Source organism: Oncorhynchus gorbuscha, linkage group LG15 (assembly GCF_021184085.1).
Source record: "Oncorhynchus gorbuscha isolate QuinsamMale2020 ecotype Even-year linkage group LG15, OgorEven_v1.0, whole genome shotgun sequence".
NCBI lineage: Eukaryota > Metazoa > Chordata > Actinopteri > Salmoniformes > Salmonidae > Oncorhynchus > Oncorhynchus gorbuscha.
This window is the reverse complement of record NC_060187.1, coordinates 66,370,025-66,387,102: the sequence shown is the minus strand read 5'-3', so window position 1 is coordinate 66,387,102 and position 17,078 is coordinate 66,370,025. Positions and strand designations below refer to the sequence as shown.

The 17,078-nt window shown below is 42.1% G+C and overlaps 1 protein-coding gene across 1 annotated transcript; it reads right to left on the bottom strand.

Moving 5' to 3' along the window:
* Positions 1–13,472: 13,472 nt before the first annotated feature.
* Positions 13,473–14,870, bottom strand: LOC123996519 (glycogen synthase kinase binding protein). Its single transcript, XM_046299917.1, has 2 exons — positions 14,158–14,870; positions 13,473–14,007 (listed from the first exon to the last, which is right to left on the bottom strand). Exon 1 carries the CDS (start codon positions 14,754–14,756, stop codon positions 14,274–14,276), a length of 483 nt encoding a protein of 160 aa, XP_046155873.1. The 5' UTR covers positions 14,757–14,870; the 3' UTR covers positions 13,473–14,007; positions 14,158–14,273.
* Positions 14,871–17,078: the final 2,208 nt, after the last annotated feature.

The window sequence follows — 17,078 nt, the reverse complement described above, 5'->3', positions numbered from 1 at the left end:
TGGTGCATGGAGAGAAAGGCATGCAGCAGTAGTGTGTTCCCCTCAAGCTGCACCCACCTGTCTGACCTCTGAAACCAACAGGGAATAATATCCTTTGCTTTGTCCTTGGAAGAAAACACCCCTTCTGTCTAATTTAACTGGGTTAATGATCTATCCCAAAATGGGAACACTAGCACTTAGAATTTTATACCTCCCCCATTTCCCCTAACAAAGCCTACAGTAACTCTCAAATGATAATAAATTGGTCTGATATCACTGGCGCAGTGTTTGCTTTAGACTTCTGGTATATTATTCATGGGGTTGTTATTGTTCATTTGCAATGTTTCTGTTTGGTTCACTTCTTTCATTTATCCTGGTTCCAACGTAAATGTAGTGACCACCTATGCTGAAAGACAAAATACGTAATTATACTGAGACAAAAACCATAAAACGCCATATGCAACAATTTCAACGATTAGGCCCTAATCTATGGATTTCACATGACAGGGGCGCAGCCATGGGTGGGCCTGGGAGGGTCCCCCCACTGTGGAGCCAGGCCCAGCCAATCAGAATGACTCTTTCCCCACAAAAGAGATTTATTACAGACAGAAATAGTCCTCAGTTTCATCAGCTTTCCTGGTGGCTGGTCTCAGATGATCCCACAGGTGAAGAAGCCGGATGTGGGGGTCCTGGGCTGGCACGGTTACACGTGGACTGTGGTTGTGAGGCCAGTTGGTCGTACTGCCAAATTCTCTAAAACGACATCCTGGCTTATGGTAGAGAAATTAATATTGAATTCTCTAGCAACAGCTCTGATGGACATGCTTGCAGTCAGAATGCTAATTGCACTCTCCCTCAAAACCTGATACATCTGTGGCATTGTGGCATTGTGACAAAACTGCATATTTTAGAGTGGCCTTTTATTGTCCCCAGCACAAGGTGCACCTGTGTAATGATCATACTGTTTAATTTATTGATATGCCACACCTGTCAGGTGGATGGATTATCTTGGCAAAGAAGAAATGTTCACTAACAGGGATGTAAACAAATGTGTGCACAAAATTGCCTTTTTGTTAATATAGATACATGTGGGTATCCTTTATTTCACCACATGAAACATGGGACCAACACTTTACTTGTTGTGTTTATATTTTTGTTCAGTGTACATTGGGTTGAGTAACACTACTTTTAATGCTTTCATTTACAAGCAATGTTTTCAGTCCAGTTGGGAGGACTAAAAACTGACACAAGTCAAGATGTGAGCGATTAAAACACACATATTAAGGGCTGTTATGTTACTTTATGGCTCAATACTAGAGCAGCACTCTCGGTTGAACTAAAGTGTGGTGGAGGAAAAAGGCATGAGAGTGCCACTTGGAGTTTGAGTGAGCGCTCAGCATACAGTTTCTCCTTCCTGTGTCAGTGGGTGGAATATGTAATCCATCTATGACCATGTCAGTGGAAATCTCTAAAACACAAGTGGGCTGGATAGACTGCCAGTTGATATTTAAAATGAGAGGAGATTAAAAACACTGTTTATTTGATAGAGCGCTTGGGATTAGGTTGCCTTTTGATATTGATATACAGTGCATTCGAGAAATTATTCAGACCCCTTCACCTTTTCCACATTTTGTTACAGCCTTATTCTAAAATTGATTAAATAAAAAATGTTTGTCATCAATCTACATACAATACCCCATAATGACAAAGAAAAAAATACTTTTATAAATTAAATACCTTATTCAGACCCTTTTGCTATTCGACTCAAAATTGAGCTTAGGTGCATCCTATTTCCATTTGTCATCCTTGAGATGTTTTGACAACTTGATTGGAGTCCACCTGTGGTAAATTCAATTTATTGGACATGATTTGGAAAGGCACACACCTGTCTATATAAGGTCCCACAATTCACAGTGCATGTCAGAGAAAACCAAGCCATGAGGTTCAAGGAATTGTCCGTAGAGCTCCGAGACAGGACTGTGTCGAGGCACAGATCTGTAGAAGGGTACCAAAAACTGTCTGCAGCATTTGAAGGTCCCTAATATCACAGTGGCCTCCATCATTCTTAAACGGAAGAAGTTTGGAACCACCAAGACTCTTCATAGAGCTGGCCACCCCGCCAAACTGAGCAATCGGGGGAGAAGGACCTTGGTCAGGGAGATGACCAAGAACCTGATGGTCACTCTGACAGAGCTCCAGAGTTCCTCTGTTGAGATGGGAGACAAGGACAACCATCTCTCCAGAAGGACAACCATCTCTGCAGCACTCCACCAATCAGGCCAGAGAGCGGCCAGATGGAATGAGCGGTGGTAGAGCGGCCAGATGGAAGCCACTCCTCAGTAAAAGGCACATGACAGCTTGCTTGGAGTTTGCCAAAAGGCACCTAAAGGACTCTAAGACCATGAGAAACAAGATTCTCTGGTCTGGTCTGATGAAACTAAGATTGAACTCTTTGGCCTGAATGCCAAGCGTCACATCTAGAGGAAACCTGGCACCAGCCCTACGGTGAAACATGGTGTGGCAGCATTACATTTACATTTACATTTAAGTCATTTAGCAGACGCTCTTATCCAGAGCATCATGCTGTGGGGATGTTTTTCAGCTGCAGAGACTAGTCAGGATCGAGGGAAAGATGAAAGGAGCAGAGTACAGAGTGTTCCTTGATGAAAATCTGTTTCAGAGAGCTCAGGATCTCAGACTGGGGTGAAGGTTCACCTTCCAACAGGACAACGACCCTAAGCACACAGCCAAGACAAAGTAGGAATGGCTTCGGGACAAGTCTCTGAATGTCCTTGAGTGGCCCAGCCAGAGCCCGGACTTGAACCCAACCGAACACCTCTGGAAAGACCTGAAAATAGCTGTGCATCGACGGTCCCCATTCAACCTGACAGAGCTTGAGAGGATCTGCAGAGAAGAATGGGAGAAACTCCATAAATACAGATGTGCCAAGCTTGTAGTGTCATGCCCCAAAATACTTGAGGCTGTAATCGCTGCCAAAGGTGCTTCAACAAAGTACTGAGTAAAGGGTCTGAATACTTATGTGTATGTGATATTTCCGTTTTTTATTTTGTATAAATTTGCTATCATTTCTAAAAATCATTTCTAAAAATGTTTTTTTTGCTTTGTCATTATGGGGTATTGTGTGTAGAATGATTTAACGGTTTAATAAAGTATAGAATGAGGGTGTAACGTAACGTAAAATGGGGAACAAAGTCAAGGGGTCTGCATACTTGCCGAATGCACTGTATGTTTTAATTGGAACAGCTTTTTAAAAATTGTGAATAAAGTGAGGATGATTTTTCTGTCTTTCACTTTTCCTCTCGTAAATAACATGTTTGACTTAACTAGACAAGTCAGTTAAGAACAAATTCCTATTTACAATGACGGCCTACCTCAGCCAAACTCTAACCCGGACGACACTGAGCCAATTGTGCGCCACTCTATGGGACTCCCAATAACAGCTGTTTGTGATACAGCCTGGAATCGAATCAGCGTCTGTAGTGATGCCTCTAGCAATGAGAAGCAGTGCCTTGGACTCGGGAACTCTTAATCATACTCACAGTTTAATTCCTTCATCATTTTGAATCGATGAGTGAAAATCATTTCAATCAAGTCGTGGTGAACCAGTCAGAGGTAGGATTTATTCCTTGTGGAAGCCTTTGATCACCTGATGTCTGAATGAGTGTCACCAGGCGTCATCTCCACGCTCCAACAGCATCGTAATACAAAACAAATTGTCAGCTTAGAGTGGTGTCTCTGTTGATTAATCCTCACAATGTATGCATTGACACATCCAACCTGTACATTTCTACAATTAATCAAAATCAAATGTATTTATATAGTCCTTCTTAGATCAGCTGATATCTCAAAGTGCTGTACAGAAACCCAGCCTAAAACGCAAAACAGCAAGCAATGCAGGTGTAGAAGCACGGTGGCTAGGAGAAAATCCCTTGAAAGGCCAAAACCTAGGAAGAAACCTAGAGAGGAACCAGGCTATGAGGGGTGGCCAGTCCTCTTCTGGCTGTGCCGGGTGGAGATTATAACAGAACATGGCAAAGATGTTCAAATGTTCATAAATGACCAGCAGGTTCAAATAATAATAATCATAGTAGTTGTCGAGGGTGCAACAGGTCAGCACCTCAGGAGTAAATGTCAGTTGGCTTCTCAAAGCCGATCATTGAGAGTATCTCTACTGCTCCTGCTGTCTCTAGAGAGTTGAAAACAGCAGGTCTGGGACAGGTAGCACTTCCGGTGAACAGGTCAGGGTTCCATAGCCGCAGGCAGAACAGTTGAAACTGGAGCAGCAGCACGGCCAGGTGGACTGGGGACAGCAAGGACTCATCATGCCAGGTAGTCCTGAAGCATGGTCCTAGGGCTCAGGTCCTCTGAAAGAGAGAAAGAAAGAGAGAAAGAGAGAAAGATAGAAAGAGAGAATTAGAGAATGCATACTTAAATTCACACAGGACACCAGATAAGACAGGGGAAATACTCCAGATATGACAGACTGACCCTAGCCCCTCGACACATAAACTACTGCAGCATAAATACTGGAGGCTGAGACAGGAGGGGCCAGGAGACACTGTGGCCACATCCGATGAAACCCATGGACAGGGCCAAACAAGCAGGATATAACCTCACCCACTTTGCCAAAGCACAGCCCCCACACCACTAGAGGGATATCTTCAACCACCAACTTACCATCCTGAGACAAGGCCGAGTATAGCCCACAAAGATCTCCGCCACGGCACAACCCAAGGGGGGACGCCAACAAAGACAGGAAGGCCACGTCGGTGACTCAACCCACTCAAGTGACGCACCCCTCCTAGGGATGGCATGGGAGAGCACCAGTAAGCCAGTGACTCAGTCCCTGCAAAAGGGTTAGAGGCAGAGAATCCTAGTGGAGAGAAGGGAACCGGCCAGGCAGAGACAGCAAGGGCGGTTAGTTGCTCCAGTGCCTTTCCGTTCACCTTCACACACCCGGGCCAGACTACACTCAATAATAGGACCTACTGAAGAGATGAGTCTTCAATAAAGACTTAAAGGTTGAGACCGAGTCTGCATCTCTCACATGGGTAGGCAGTCCATTCCATAAAAATGGAGCTCTATAGGAGAAAGCCCTGCCTACAGCTGTTTGCTTAGAAATTCTAGGGACAATTAGGAGGCCTGCGTCTTATGACCGTAGCGTACGTGTACAGCAGGACCAAATCGGAAAGATAGGTAGGAGCAAGCCCATGTTAATGCTTTGTAGGTTTGCAGTAAAACCTTGAAATCAGCCCTTGCCTTAACACGAAGTGTCACGCCCTGACCATAGAGAGCCTTTTTATTCTCTATTTTGGTTAGGTCGGGGTGTGACTAGGGTGGTTTTATTTCTATGTTGGCCTAGTATGGTTCCAAATCAGAGGCAGCTGTTTATCGTTGTCTCTGATTGGAGATCATATTTAGCAGCCATTTCCCCACTGTGTTTTGTGGGATCTTGTTTATGTGTAGTTGCCTGTGAGCACTCCATAGCTTCATGTGTCGTTTGCTCTTTATTGTTTTTTTGTGCGGTTCAATTCTAATAAACATGTCGAAACGATTTCCACACTGCACTTTGGTCCGAATGTTATTACGACGATCGTGACAGGAAGCCAGGGAGGGCTAGCACTGGAGTAATATGATCCAATTTGTTGGTTCTAGTCAGGATTCTAGCAGCCGTATTTAGCACTAACTGAAGTTTATTTAGTGCTTTATCCAGGTAGCCTGAAAGTAGAGCATTGCAGTATTCTAACCTGGAGATGGAAAATGCATGAATTAATTTTTGGCCAGAAAATGTCTGATTTTTGCAATGTTACGTAGATAGAAAAAAATCTGTCCTTGAAACAGTCTTGATATGTTTGTCAAAAGAGAGATCAGGGTCCAGAGTAACGCCGAGGTCCTTCACATATTTATTTGAGACGACTGTACAACCAGCAACCAGCAAGAACAAGCATCTCTGTTTTGTCCGAGTTTAAACATAGAAAGTTTGCAGCCATCCACTTCCTTATGTCTGAAACACAGGCTTCCAGCGAGGGCAATTTTGGGGCTTCACTATGTTTCATTGAAATGTACAGCTGTGTGTCATCCGCATAGCATTGAAAGTTAACATTATGTTTTCGAATGACATCCCCAAGAGGTAAAACATATAGTGAAAACAATAGTGGTCCTAAAACGGAACCTTGAGGAACACCGAAATTTACAGTTGATTTGTCAGAGGACAAACCATCCACAGAGACAAACTGATCTCTTGTCTCGGTGCTATGATGGGGTCTAAAACCAGACTGAAGCATTTCTTATACATTATTTGTCTTCAGAAAGGCAGTGAGTTGCTGCGCAACAGCTTTTTCTAACATTTTTGAAAGGAATGTGAGATTCGATATAGACCGATTGTTTTTTTGTATTTTCTGGGTCAAGGTTTGGCTTTTTCAAGAGAGGCTTTATTACTGCCACTTTTAGTGAGTTTGGTACACATCCCGTGGATATAGAGCCATTTATTATGTTCAACATAGGAGGGCCAAGCACAGTGAGCAGTTCTTTCATTAGTTTAGTTGGAATAGGGTCCAGTATGCATCTTGAAGGTTTAGAGGCCATGATTATTTTCATAATTGTGTCAAGAAATATAGTACTAAAACACTTGAGTGTGTCCCTTGATCCTAGGTCCTGGCAGAGTTGTGCAGACTCAGGACAACGGAGCTTTGGAGGAATACGCAGATTTAAAGAGGAGTCCGTAATTTGATTTCTAATGATCATGATCTTTTCCTCAAAGAAATTAATGAATTTATCACTGCTGAAGTGAAAGCCATCCTCTCTTGGGGAATGCTGCTTTTTAGTTAGCTTTGCGATAGTATCAAAAATAAATGTTGGATTGTTCTTATTTTCCTCAATTAAGTTGGAAAAATAGGATGATCGAGCAGCAGTAAGGGCTTTTCGATGCACGGTACTGTCTTTCCAAGCTAGTCGGAAGACTTCCAGTTTGGTGTGGCGCCATTTCTGTTCCATTTTTCTGGAAGCTTGGGTATTTTCTGTATACCAGGGAGCTAGTTTCTTATGACATTTTTTTTAGTTTTTAGGGGTGCGACTGCATCTAGGGTATTGCGCAAGGTTAAATTGAGTTCCTCAGTTTGGTGGTTAACTCATTGTTTTACTCTGACGTCCTTGGGTAGGCAGAGGGAGTCTGGAAGGGCATCTAGGAATCTTTGTGTTGTCTGAGAATTTATAGCACGACTTTTGATGATCCTTGGTTGGGGTCTTAGCAGATTATTTGTTGCGATTGCAAACATAATAAAATGCTGGTCAGATAGTCCAGGATTATGAGGAAAAACATTAAGATCCACAACATTTATTCCACGGGACAAAACTAGGTCCAGAGTATGACTGTGGCAGTGAGTAGGTCCGGAGACATGTTGGACAAAACCCACTGAGTCGATGATGGCTCCGAAAGCCTTTTGGAGTGAGTCTGTGGACTCTTCCACACCAAAAATGAGCATATTATCTGCCATGACGACAAGATCCAATAGGAATTCAGGGAACTCAGTGATGAATGCTGTATATGGCACAGGAGGCCTGTAAACAGTAGCTATAAAACGTGATTGAGTAGGCTGCATAGATGTCATGACTAGAAGCTCAAAATACTATTTTTAAAATATTTTTTATTTATTTAAATTTTCTATCATAAATGTTAGCAACACCTCCACCTTTGCGGGATGCACGGGGGTATATGGTCACTAGTGTAACCAGGAGGTGTGGCCTCATTTAACACGGTAACTTCATCAGGCTTAAGCCATGTTTCAGTCAGGCCAATCACATCAATATTATGATCAGTGATTAGTTCATTGACTATAACTGCCTTTGAAGTGAGGGATCTAACATTAAGTAGCCCTATTTTGAGATGTGAGGTATCGCGATCTCTTTCAATAATGGCAGGAATGGAGGAGGTCTTTATTCCAGTGAGATTTCTAAGGCGAACACCGCCATGTCTAGTTTTGCCCAACCGAGGTCGAGGCACAGACACGGCCTCAATGGGGATAGCTGAGCTGACTACACTGACTGTGCTAGTGGCAGAATCCACTAAGCTGGCAGGCTGGCTATCTCATTGTGGAGCTAGGGGAGTTCGAGCCCAGTCTATGTTCGTAAATAAGATGAGAGCACCACTCCAGCTAGGATGGAGTTCGTCACTCCTCAACAGGCCAGGCTTGGTCCTGTTTGTGGTTGAGTCCCAGAAAGAGGGCCAATTATCTACAAATTATATCTTTTGGGAGGGGCAGGAAACAGTTTTCAACCAGCGATTGAGTTGTGAGACTCTGCTGTAGAGCTCATCACTCCCCCCACCTGGGAGGGGGCCAGAGACAATTACTCGATGCCAACACATTTTTCTAGCTGATTTACACGCTGAAGCTATGTTGCGCTTGGTGACCTCTGACTGTTTCATCCTAACATAGTTGGTGCTGATATGGATAACAATATCCCTATACTCTCTACACTCGCCAGTTTTAGCTTTAGCCAGCAATACTGCGGGTAATGGAGTCTCCAATGACTAGGGTTTTCAATTTGTCAGAGCTAATGGTGGGAGCCTTCGGCGTCTCAGACCCCGTAACGGGAGGAGTAGAGACCAGAGAAGGCTCGTCCTCTGACTCCGACTCGCTGCTTAATGGGGAGAACCGGTTGAAAGTTTCTGTTGGCTGAATGAGCGACACCGGTTGAGCATTCCTACAGCATTTCCCTCCAGAAAACATGAGAAAGTTGTCCGGCTGCGGGGACCGTGCGGGGGGATTTATACTAACGTTACTATCTGTACTTACTGGTGGCACAGACGCTGTTTCATCCTTTCCTACACTGAAATTACCCTTGCCTAATGCTTGCAGCACAGCTATTCTCGCCGTAAGGCGATCGTTCTCCTGTCTATTATGAGTACAGCGACTACAATTAGAAGGCATCATGTTTATGTTACTACTTAGCTTCGGCTGGTGGAGGTCCTGACGAACCATGTCCAGATAAAGCGTCCGGAGTGAAAAATTTGAATGAAAAAAAAGTTGAGTGAGGGAAAAACTAAAAATATAAAAAGTAAAAAACGTAAAGTTGTCAGGTAGCAAAGTAAGGTTAGCAACAAAACTCAAGTTGTAACCGCTTACCCTCTTCAAATCCTAACCATATAGGAGGGTAAATGCTAAACTGACCTCTACTGTCTAGCTAGGGGCAACTTCTTCCCTCTACATGTTTGATTGTCCTTCTCTCTTTTCTAGTTGTTCAGTGACTTTCATATTTTTTATGCCTGAATATAGCGACAGACATAAGACTACATTGAAAATGTCAGCCTGAGATAAACCAGCTTCCAACCTAAGTGACACTAATTAGTTATCGTGTGAAACATTTTGTTCAAAGTGACAACTGGGTTTTAAATATCATCCAAAATATTTCGCTGTGAGCCTCTAGGGCCCACATATTTTGGGAAGGGATTTGCACATTGGCGAAGCAGTCCCATGCTAAAAAGACTAAAGAGAGAGAGAGAGAGTAAATCAAAATGACTATGACACATTGTAGTCTAAAGGAATGACTCACACCCTGATTTTAATCCAACATCATAGGCATTGCTGACTCAGTCTTGTACTGAAGCTAAATGTTCATATTTATCCAGTGCCAGAGTTAGCTCAAGGGCTAAACATACGCATGTCAAAGAGATGGCATAAATATCTTTCTATGCTTAACTTCACTAGGGTAGGGGGCACTATTTTCACTTCCGGATGAAAAGTGTGTCCAAAGTAAACTGCCTGCTCCTTAGGCCAAGAAGCTAGGATGTGCAGGTAATTGGTAGATTTGGATAGAAAACACTCTAAAGTTTCCAAAAAATGTTAAAATAATGTCTGTGAGTATAACAGAACTGATTTGGCAGGCAAAAACCTGAGAAAAATCCATCCAGGAAGTGGGATTTTAAAAATGTTTGTAGTTTTCTATTGAATGCCATTATAGTATCCATTGACTTAGGACTCAAATTGCACTTCCTGTGGCTTCCACTAGAAGTAACCCGTCTTGGCTTGGTTTGTTTACATCCCTGTTTTACTGCAAACCTACAAAGCATTAACATGGGCTTGCTCCTACCTATCTTTCCGATTTGGTCCTGCTGTACACGTACGCTACGGTCATAAGACGCAGGCCTCCTAATTGTCCCTAGAATTTCTAAGCAAACAGCTGTAGGCAGGGCTTTCTCCTATAGAGCTCCATTTTTATGGAATGGACTGCCTACCCATGTGAGAGATGCAGACTCGGTCTCAACCTTTAAGTCTTTATTGAAGACTCACATCGCTGTTAGTGAACAGGTGGCATTTGGTAGACCAGCCTGGGGCACTTCAGTTGAGACATGGTAATGAGGTTAATGAAACCTGTCTGTTATCAGAACGTTAACGTTTTGTTGCTGCTTGTTCCAGTAAAGCATGCAGGTGTGTTCTAACGTTTGCCTTCCTTATGCCAAGCTGGTATCTGATCAGGGCAAGAGGAGAGATGGGTGGCACCTCACAATGGCTGCTGATTAGGTGTGTGTATTTCTGTCCTGAAAGCACCTTCCAAATAAGGGTTAAGGTCAAATAAAGTGTAACCTGTGATTATCTTAAAAGAGACTGGATGCCATTCCAATGACTTCAGACCCACTCTTCTAACCCTCTCTGATTTTATTTGGTAATTGTAGGGAAGAATGTAGGACAAGGAGCTTGTCCTTATGTATACAATTATCTAGGATTCAATGTTTGTGGCATTGAAAGCAATAGCAGCAGCAAGGTTTCCAGTATCTGGCATATCCTGAGGGACTGGCACTGGCACACTTGGTTTTCTCTTGATACATGTCTTTTTAAATGATAATGCTCTACGAAGGTTTGAAATATATATTTTCTACCTGATTCTCTATTTACAATGAAAACCCAAATGTATTTATACCTCATACAAGCCACAATAGGCTTCTGATTGTTGCCACAAACCTCACAATGCTCTGACATATTATTTATAGTATTGTTTGTGGTTGAAATTGGTGGAAATCTTAACTTCATAGCCTGTCACACTAGCTGGGAATTCCCATATGTGTATACGGAAGTGTGTTTACATAATCTTGTTATTTGAGGTTATTTGGAATCCAAAATGACTCAAATATTCACAGGCAAAAAACAAGTAATTTTATGTTTTCCACATCCTAGTCGTATACTGCCATCTGGTGTCTGTTCTACAGTAGCACACTTTGTGTACTGAAAATGAAAGTGGTTATCATTATAGTTTTATCCACATGAGGTCATCAACAGATTCAAACCAACAGAATGATAACAAGGTCCGTTTCTGTTTCAAAACAGAAACTGACCTTGTTTTTATTATGTTGGTTTGAATCTGTTGATGACCCCATGTGGATAAAACTATAATGATAACCACTTTAAATTTTCAGTACACAAAGTAGGTGTGAACATGGATCTGATTTTGGGTCACACCATAGTCTAGAAAGAGGGAATATTGCAACATTTTTCTAATGTAGCCTACTACAGAACAAACTCTCTTGTGTCATGTAGAAAAGAACAAGGAGATGAGTCAACAGTGGTGGTTCTCTTCTTGATTTCATATTTTGGCATCTTTTGATCCCTAGACCTCTATGGAGATTTACTTGGGTATACTTTGACTTAACAGGATGTCATTTCTGGATACTCAGTTAAGAGATTGTTCCCCAGTCATGTATGACAGTACAACAACCAAAACATGCTACCATCTATTCTTTATTTGCACCAACATCTGCTATTGTGACCATAAATGATAATGACGTTTAGCTGAACATCCAGTATAAAGTGAATGAAGGAGGGGACACTTCAACAATTTATTGGCCCTCACACTGGCTATATAGTAAAGGGAACAGCAAAACATGTTTTCCACAAATTATCGTCAACCAGTGTAGTGTGGGCCACTGGGGGGGGGCAAACCCCGGAACATAACACTGTAGAAAATAGACATGTGTCCTTTCCAACAGTGATGACACACACAGGCAAGGCCCAACAATTCCCCCCAAAACATATTGAACAGGGGTTAAATAAAGCAGTTCCATTTAAAATGGGGAAAGTGTAATCACCTATGAATCTACACTTAACAAAAATATAAACACAACATGTAAAGTGTTGGTCCCATGTTTCATGAGCTGAAATAAAATATCTCTGAAATATTCCATACTCATGAAAGGTGTATTTCTCTCAAATGTTTTGCACACATTTGTTTACATCCCTGTTAGTGAGCATTTCTTCTTTGCCAAGATAATCCATCTACCTGACAGGTGTGGCATATCAAGAAGCTGATTAAACAGCATGATCATTACACAGGTGCATATTGCGCTGGGGACAATAAAAGGCCACTAAAATGTGCAGTTTTGTTACTCGACACAATGTCACAAGTTGAGGGAGCTTACAATTGTCATGCTGACTGCAGGAATGTCCAACAGAGCTGTTGCAAGAGAATAAAATGTTAATTTATGTACTATAAGCCAACGTTGTTCAGAGAATTTGGCAGTAAATCCAACCAGCCTCACAACTTCAGACCATGTATAACCATGCCAGCCCAGGACCTTCACATCCAGGATTGTCCGAGACAAGCCACCCTGACAGCTGATGAAGCTGTGGGTTTGCGCAACCGAATAATTTTTGTTAACTGCCAGAAACCATCTCAGGGAAGCTCATCTGTGTGCGCTTTGTCCTCACCAGGGTCTTCACCTGACCAGTTCGGAGTCGTAACCGACTTCAGTGGGGAAATGCTCACCTTCGATGGTCACTGGCACACTGGAGAAGTGTGCTCTTAACAGATGAATCCCGGTTTCAACTGCATGGAGCAGGTATCAGTGTGTATGGCATCGTGTAGGCGATCGGTTTGCTGACATAAACGCTGTGAACAGAAGTGCCCCATGGTGGCAGGGGGGGGGGGGGTATGGAATGGACAGGCATAATCTACAGAAAACGTACACAGTTGCATTTTATCATGACAATTTTAATGCACTGAGATACCATGATGTCTAGAGGCCAATTGTCATGCCATTCATCCACCGCCATCACATCATGCTTCAGCTTGATAATGCATGGTTCCATGTGGCAAGGATCTGTATGTCATTCCTGGAAGCTGAAAATGTCACTTCCTCCATACTCAGACATGTCACCCATTGTACGACAGAATGTTCCACTTGCCGCCAATATCCACCAACTTCGCACAACCATTGAGGAGCGGGACAAAAACCTCCAGTCCACAATAAACTCTATGCGAAGGAGATGTGTCGCGCTCCATGCGTCAAATGGTGGTCACTAGATACTGATTACCTTATGAACTCAGTAAAATATTTGAAAATGTTGCATGTTTATATTTTTGTTCAGTGTACGTGGGGCAGCGTTTTGTATAGTAGTGTGTCGACAGGCTTCCCAAATGCTGCAGTTACTAACTATATTTTATTGGAACCTTTATCTGAAGGCGAAAAGCATACACACACCACATTGAAGAAAAAAAACACCGTGTTTATTTTTAAGACACCAAAAAGGCCTGAATACTCAGGAACATTATGAAATACTTCGTTGCGAAGTGGTCATGGTAAATAACTTGACAGACAATTGGAAAATGATAAACACAAATCCGCATTGGAATTATAAGGTTAAGCACAACAGTGTCCCATCATAATTTTTTTTTTTTAAATACACCGCCCAGACAGTTCGAAGAGACATTTAGTCAACCATTTGAAATGTCGCCTGCCTCCGGCTCTTACACGGTTTTGGTAGCTGGTTGTTGATCCCGTTCCTTCTTTGTAAAGGAAATACAAAGCTGCCGTCAGTGTTGGGCTGCTAGGGACGTTTGGAATTCATCCTGGCATGAGTGTGGCGCTAGCCTAGCATGCTAACTAGTAACGTAAGACCTTTGATTTGAATCGTTTCAAATATAAACGGACAAATACAAAAACAGGCAATACTGGCGGCCATAGATTAGATTTGTAAACAAGGTCAACGTAAAGCGTTCACTTGGTTTACATAACTAGTTATTAACTAAGCCAGCGAATAGTGAAAAGGAGTCCCAACCCATAAACAAAATTCTAAATGAACCATCAAATGGTGGAGTTTCAAACATGGCTAACGTTAATTGGCTAAATTAGCGGTCACAAATTAGACATACTAACGTTACCATCATGACATATTTAATCGTTAAACATGTATAGTATAACGTTATAGCTGGCTAGGTCAGCAAAATAGTATTTTCGTTTTGTCCGTAACATCTCGATAATTAATAGATTGTCCGCATCATCAGCATTACAGATTGTCCGAAAGATCTCCACACTCCGTCGTAGAGAACTGCAGCCGCCTGACCGCTTCTTTGATTAGATTTCCAGACAATATTAATTCCTGAAGTAACTGATGTGGGTCGTCGTTCTCGACAGCTGCGCTGATCCTCTTTCGGTTCCAAGGTTTGAAATTGTCCCACTCCTGGTTACTTGAGCCAGGGAAGCTGTATGGACTAGCTCTGTTACTACGTAGCCCCCGGTTTCGAAGCCGTATGCAGCACCCGGTTCGTTTTTGCTGGGCCACGCCATTGTTGTTGTTGTTAGCTTGTTTGATGTTGCTACTGCTGCAGTTGCCGTTGAGACCGTGGAGACACGACATCGTCTTCTGATTAGCACTATTGTTGTGAAGCTGCAGCGCCTCGCCGATTTTCGTGACCAAAGCGTCCACTTCTTTCGAATCGACGGTAACAGACTGCTCCAAGAGGATGTAGTTCTCCTTTCGACAAGGCATTTTGTTGTATTTTGTGTGTTTCTCAGCTGTATTTTCGAAATGAATGGGAGCGTAGCTCAGTTCCTTCCTCTCACCACGTTGCTCGGCAGAAAAGCAAGCGATCAAGTAACCCTCTCGATATTTTGTAAACAATAGATGACGTAGGATCCGGAATGTACCATTTCCAATGTGGGTGCGATCATCATTCAATTTTTTTCAAATAGTGAGAATCATCATTTCTATTATTTTCCGTACAAAGTATTACATTATTTATTTTATTATAGAATTACGTATGTATGACATACATTTTCTGAACACAACTCTGACTATTCATATCTTATTTAAAGACCGACAAGCACAATTCCCCTGATTATATTCAGTCTTGGCACATCTTGCCAACTGGACACGTAACTCGTAACTGTCTAGCTATATTATGTGGGTCAAATGATCGATGTTTTTAAAACAACCTCAAATTGTCACACACCGGACTTATTTCTTGGTGCAAATTGCTATATTCCACAACCCATGAAATCAAAAACCTTTGACTGAGAAGTATTTTATCACAATTAGCTATCATTCAATTGTTTTCATGCAATATTATTTTCAATATCATCCCTCCACTCTAAAATGCTTCATGTTTCAAATGTTTAACGAAGATTTGCTGGATTGTTGAAATAACCATAATTGATTAATGTTCGGATTATATCAATGACAATTATTACATTATGGTAATAAACTTTTTTTTAATGCATATTTTGTGCAGATGCATCTGTCAATGCATCACAATGCACGATCTCTTATGCACAAAACGTGCTGTATGCGTTTGATTTACATCAGTGGTTAGAACATGAAGTACGTTTCTGATTTCTCCGAATCCTACTGAACTCAAACGCTCCAGTCAAAGAGCGCCCTCATGACCATATAAGGGGCGACTATCGTGTTCACGTGGTGCGTACTACAGCCTATCCCTTAGCCCTTTCATGTCATTCGGGTACGTGATAGATTTCCTTAACACTTCGCAAGGCTTAAAATAAAGTCAGTATGGGGAGTGGATGTAGTTTATACTTATAAGATGTTTACTAAGTTCAGAGTACAATGCAATATCGAATTCATCATTCTCTTCCGCTATGACTGAGACATGCAGTAAACAGCTGGCTGGTCAACAACAATTCCTGTTTGTCTGTGTGTTTAGCAGCTGGTTGTGTTCCTGTTGCAGGAATGTTCCCCTTTTACTAGTATGACTCTATCCTTGTCGGAGAAGGGGAGGGGAATTGGGGAAACAATGTATTGAGTGTATAGCATCTATTCATTTGACTTTGATAGGACTTGGAGCTCCGCCAAAGCAGAGGGTCATTGGGTTCCTTCCTTCCATTGAGTATGTGCTGACACCATATAAGGCTCTTCCTAGTATTGCATCCACTGAAAAACAATAAAATAATTATTTACATTGTTCAACATCAATAAACCCTGAGCCAACAATCAAGTTACTCATCTGAGTTTGACAATGAGATCCTGACCTATGGGACATACTGTTCAGAGATTACATGACAAACAGTAGCTCAGTTGGTAGAGCATGGCGCTTGTAACGCCAGGGTAGTGGGTTCGATCCCCGGGACCACCCATACGTAGAATGTATGCACACATGACTGTAAGTCGCTTTGGATAAAAGCGTCTGCTAAATGGCATATATTATTATTATTATATTACAGACAGACAGAGCCCTTTTGTAATGTCTCATTTGGCCTGAAACTCAGCAAAAATATGTAGTTGGCTTCACTAAATATTTGGTAGAGTTGAACTTGATGGATATGTAATGTGATGCTGCCAGAGATGTTGTATTAGAATAATTGACCTTTGTCATATATCTTTGATTCAGTAAAAGAGAAGAGGGCATCCTATACTGTTTACTAATATACAATTTAGTAATAATTTGGCCCTCTGGTGTGTTTACCATGAACTGAACTTCATCTACGACTTCATCTAAAGTGCAATTGGCTATCCAGCTCCCTATCACATGGCAATGTTTGCATGGTGAACATGATGCAGTGAATGCCGTTGGCTGTAGGACTCACTTGGCAGAGCTGCAGTGCATGCTGTTACTTGAGAGAAAGCAACGCTCTGCAACCTTCAGCCAATCATAAAGCTCTCTCACCATATGAGATTGATCAACAAAGATTACATGCTGTCACCCGATAATCTTTTCAAGAGCATAGTGACCTTACTTCACCTGATTTTCCTGTAATTTACAGGCTATCAATCTGTCGAGTCACTTAACAGCCTCATAATACCAAGGGGTTGTGGAAGTAGATTCCTGGCTGTAGAATTCAGTGCTGCACAACTTCT